Source organism: Oncorhynchus mykiss, chromosome 7 (genome assembly GCF_013265735.2).
Source record: "Oncorhynchus mykiss isolate Arlee chromosome 7, USDA_OmykA_1.1, whole genome shotgun sequence".
Taxonomy (NCBI): domain Eukaryota; kingdom Metazoa; phylum Chordata; class Actinopteri; order Salmoniformes; family Salmonidae; genus Oncorhynchus; species Oncorhynchus mykiss.
The window spans coordinates 56,247,296-56,249,795 of NC_048571.1; the positions used below are offsets into that span (position 1 = coordinate 56,247,296).

Here is a 2,500-nt window from a genome sequence, read left to right on the forward strand (position 1 = left end):
GCATGTGTGCATATGTGTGTGTGGATAGCCTGCATGTGTCACTGGGTGGGGGGTTATAAAATGTTTTTTTGTGACTAATATCTACTAACTCTATCTCCACCTCTCCCCTCTCCCTCTTCCACGCACCCCTCTCCTCCCCCCTGCAGCCATGTGTCCTGGGGACCTGCAGCAGCTGTGGAAGGAGGTGTCGGGGGTGCAGTCTGCAGAGGAGGCCCTGAAGCAGCAGCACACTGGAGAGGGTCTGGACCTCAGCACCAACTCTACCTCAACCTCTTTCCCCAAAGCAAACACACACAGCAGCCTGCACAGCCTGCACAATGGACAGGACAACCACACCCCAAAGAGAGACAGGTACAGAGACAGGTACAGTTGGGTGCATTACAAACGTCTCCCCGCGCTACAGAGCAGATATCAATAAGTGTAAGGCTATGTGCATAGACCTCAGGGGAGATATTTCATACATGGGTTCAATAAGTGTAAGGCTATGTGCATAGACCTCAGGGGAGATATTTCATACATGGGTTCAATAAGTTATTGTTAGATGATTGCAAACAAACGTGGCTCACACACACACACACACACACACACACACACACACACACACACACACACACAGCTCCGATAGAGCTAATGAGAGTGTGATGTAGACAGATAGTGATACAGTGTCTCTGATGTGACCTCCATGTGCCCTGGAGAGGAACTGTGCTGTAACTAATTCACACATAGTTACTATGTCTTTAGACTGCCTCTCCTTGGTTTGACAAAGAGACTCTGTGTATTACCATGCTGTGTGTATGTGTGTGTAGGGTGTGTGTGTGTGTATGTGTGTGTAGGGTGTGTGTGTGTAATACTCCAGTGTAAACGGCCCTCAGGTCATTTGATATGTGGTGTTTGTTGTGTGTTGTCTGGAGTAGGGCACAGCCTACTCCTCTCCTGCTGCCAAGGTGCCAGTTGAGCATGAGTGTCTGGGTGAACATTATGACATGGAGGGGAAGGGGGGACTGAGAAATGTGTTGTGTGTGTCGTGCTATTATTTCTATGTGTTTGTTAGTTGCCTGTGTGTTCAGAGGAGATTGAGGGTGTTAGGGGGTACATCTGTATTATTTCTATGTGTTTGTTAGTTGCCTGTGTGTTCAGAGGAGATTGAGGGTGTTAGGGGGTACATCTGTAATATTTCTATGTGTGTGTTAGTTGCCTGTGTGTTCAGAGGAGATTGAGGGTGTTAGGGGGTACATCTGTATTATTTCTATGTGTGTGTTAGTTGCCTGTGTGTTCAGAGGAGATTGAGGGTGTTAGGGGGTACATCTGTATTATTTCTATGTGTTTGTTAGTTGCCTGTGTGTTCAGAGGAGATTGAGGGTGTTAGGGGGTACATCTGTATTATTTATATGTGTTTGTTAGTTGCCTGTGTGTTCAGAGGAGATTGAGGGTGTTAGGGGGTACATCTGTATTATTTATATGTGTTTGTTAGTTGCCTGTGTGTTCAGAGGAGATTGAGGGTGTTAGGGGGTACATCTGTATTATTTCTATGTGTTTGTTAGTTGCCTGTGTGTTCAGAGGAGATTGAGGGTGTTAGGGGGTACATCTGTATTATTTATATGTGTTTGTTAGTTGCCTGTGTGTTCAGAGGAGATTGAGGGTGTTAGGGGGTACATCTGTATTATTTATATGTGTTTGTTAGTTGCCTGTGTGTTCAGAGGAGATTGAGGGTGTTAGGGGGTACATCTGTAATATTTCTATGTGTTTGTTAGTTGCCTGTGTGTTCAGAGGAGATTGAGGGTGTTAGGGGGTACATCTGTATTATTTCTATGTGTTTGTTAGTTGCCTGTGTGTTCAGAGGAGATTGAGGGTGTTAGGGGGTACATCTGTATTATTTCTATGTGTTTGTTAGTTGCCTGTGTGTTCAGAGGAGATTGAGGGTGTTAGGGGGTACATCTGTATTCACCTGTGGGCTGTTTTTATCCCGGCTTTAAGAGCAAGACTCTTTGAATGGATCTCCTCCTTCAGCAAGGCAGACCTCGGAGATGAACACCTCACGCCTTACTCCAAAGGTGGCCCGCTATCCAATAGCCAGTGAGTCACACACACACACACACACGCACACACACACACACACACACACACACACACACACACACACACACACACACACACACACACACAGACCTGACATGCCCAGAATGAGGACATTCTCCCTCTGTGTGGGGGAAGTATGCGAGCTAGCTTAGCGCTAATCTCCTGTGTTATTTGGCTGGCCCATGCTAACAGGGAGGCAGAGGAGGCTGAAGTGAGGAGAAAGGAGGGGGCTAGCATGCTACAGCTAATGCAAGGCTGATGTGAACGGGTGTGTGGTTTTCCAGTAGTTTGTAATGTCTGCAGTTTGAGCAGCTTCTGAACTGAGAGTAGTCAACCACAGCCGACACACACACACACACACACACACACACACACACACACACACACACACACACACTGGCAGTGGTTGTGCTGTGTATCTGAC

General features: G+C 46.8%; 1 protein-coding gene across 8 annotated transcripts in view; it reads left to right on the top strand.

The window, feature by feature from the left end:
• foxp4 (forkhead box P4) overlaps window positions 1-2,500 on the top strand; it is a 188,193-nt gene that overhangs the window by 139,629 nt on the left and 46,064 nt on the right. For 6 of the 8 annotated variants that reach the window (XM_036983565.1, XM_036983567.1, XM_036983568.1 and 3 more), the window contains 2 exons: window positions 147-363; window positions 1,975-2,073. In XM_036983565.1, the coding sequence (XP_036839460.1) occupies window positions 147-363; window positions 1,975-2,073 (316 nt within the window). The remainder of the gene's footprint in view (window positions 1-146; window positions 364-1,974; window positions 2,074-2,500) is intronic. The other 2 variants (XM_036983563.1, XM_036983564.1) reach the window with 1 other exon arrangement.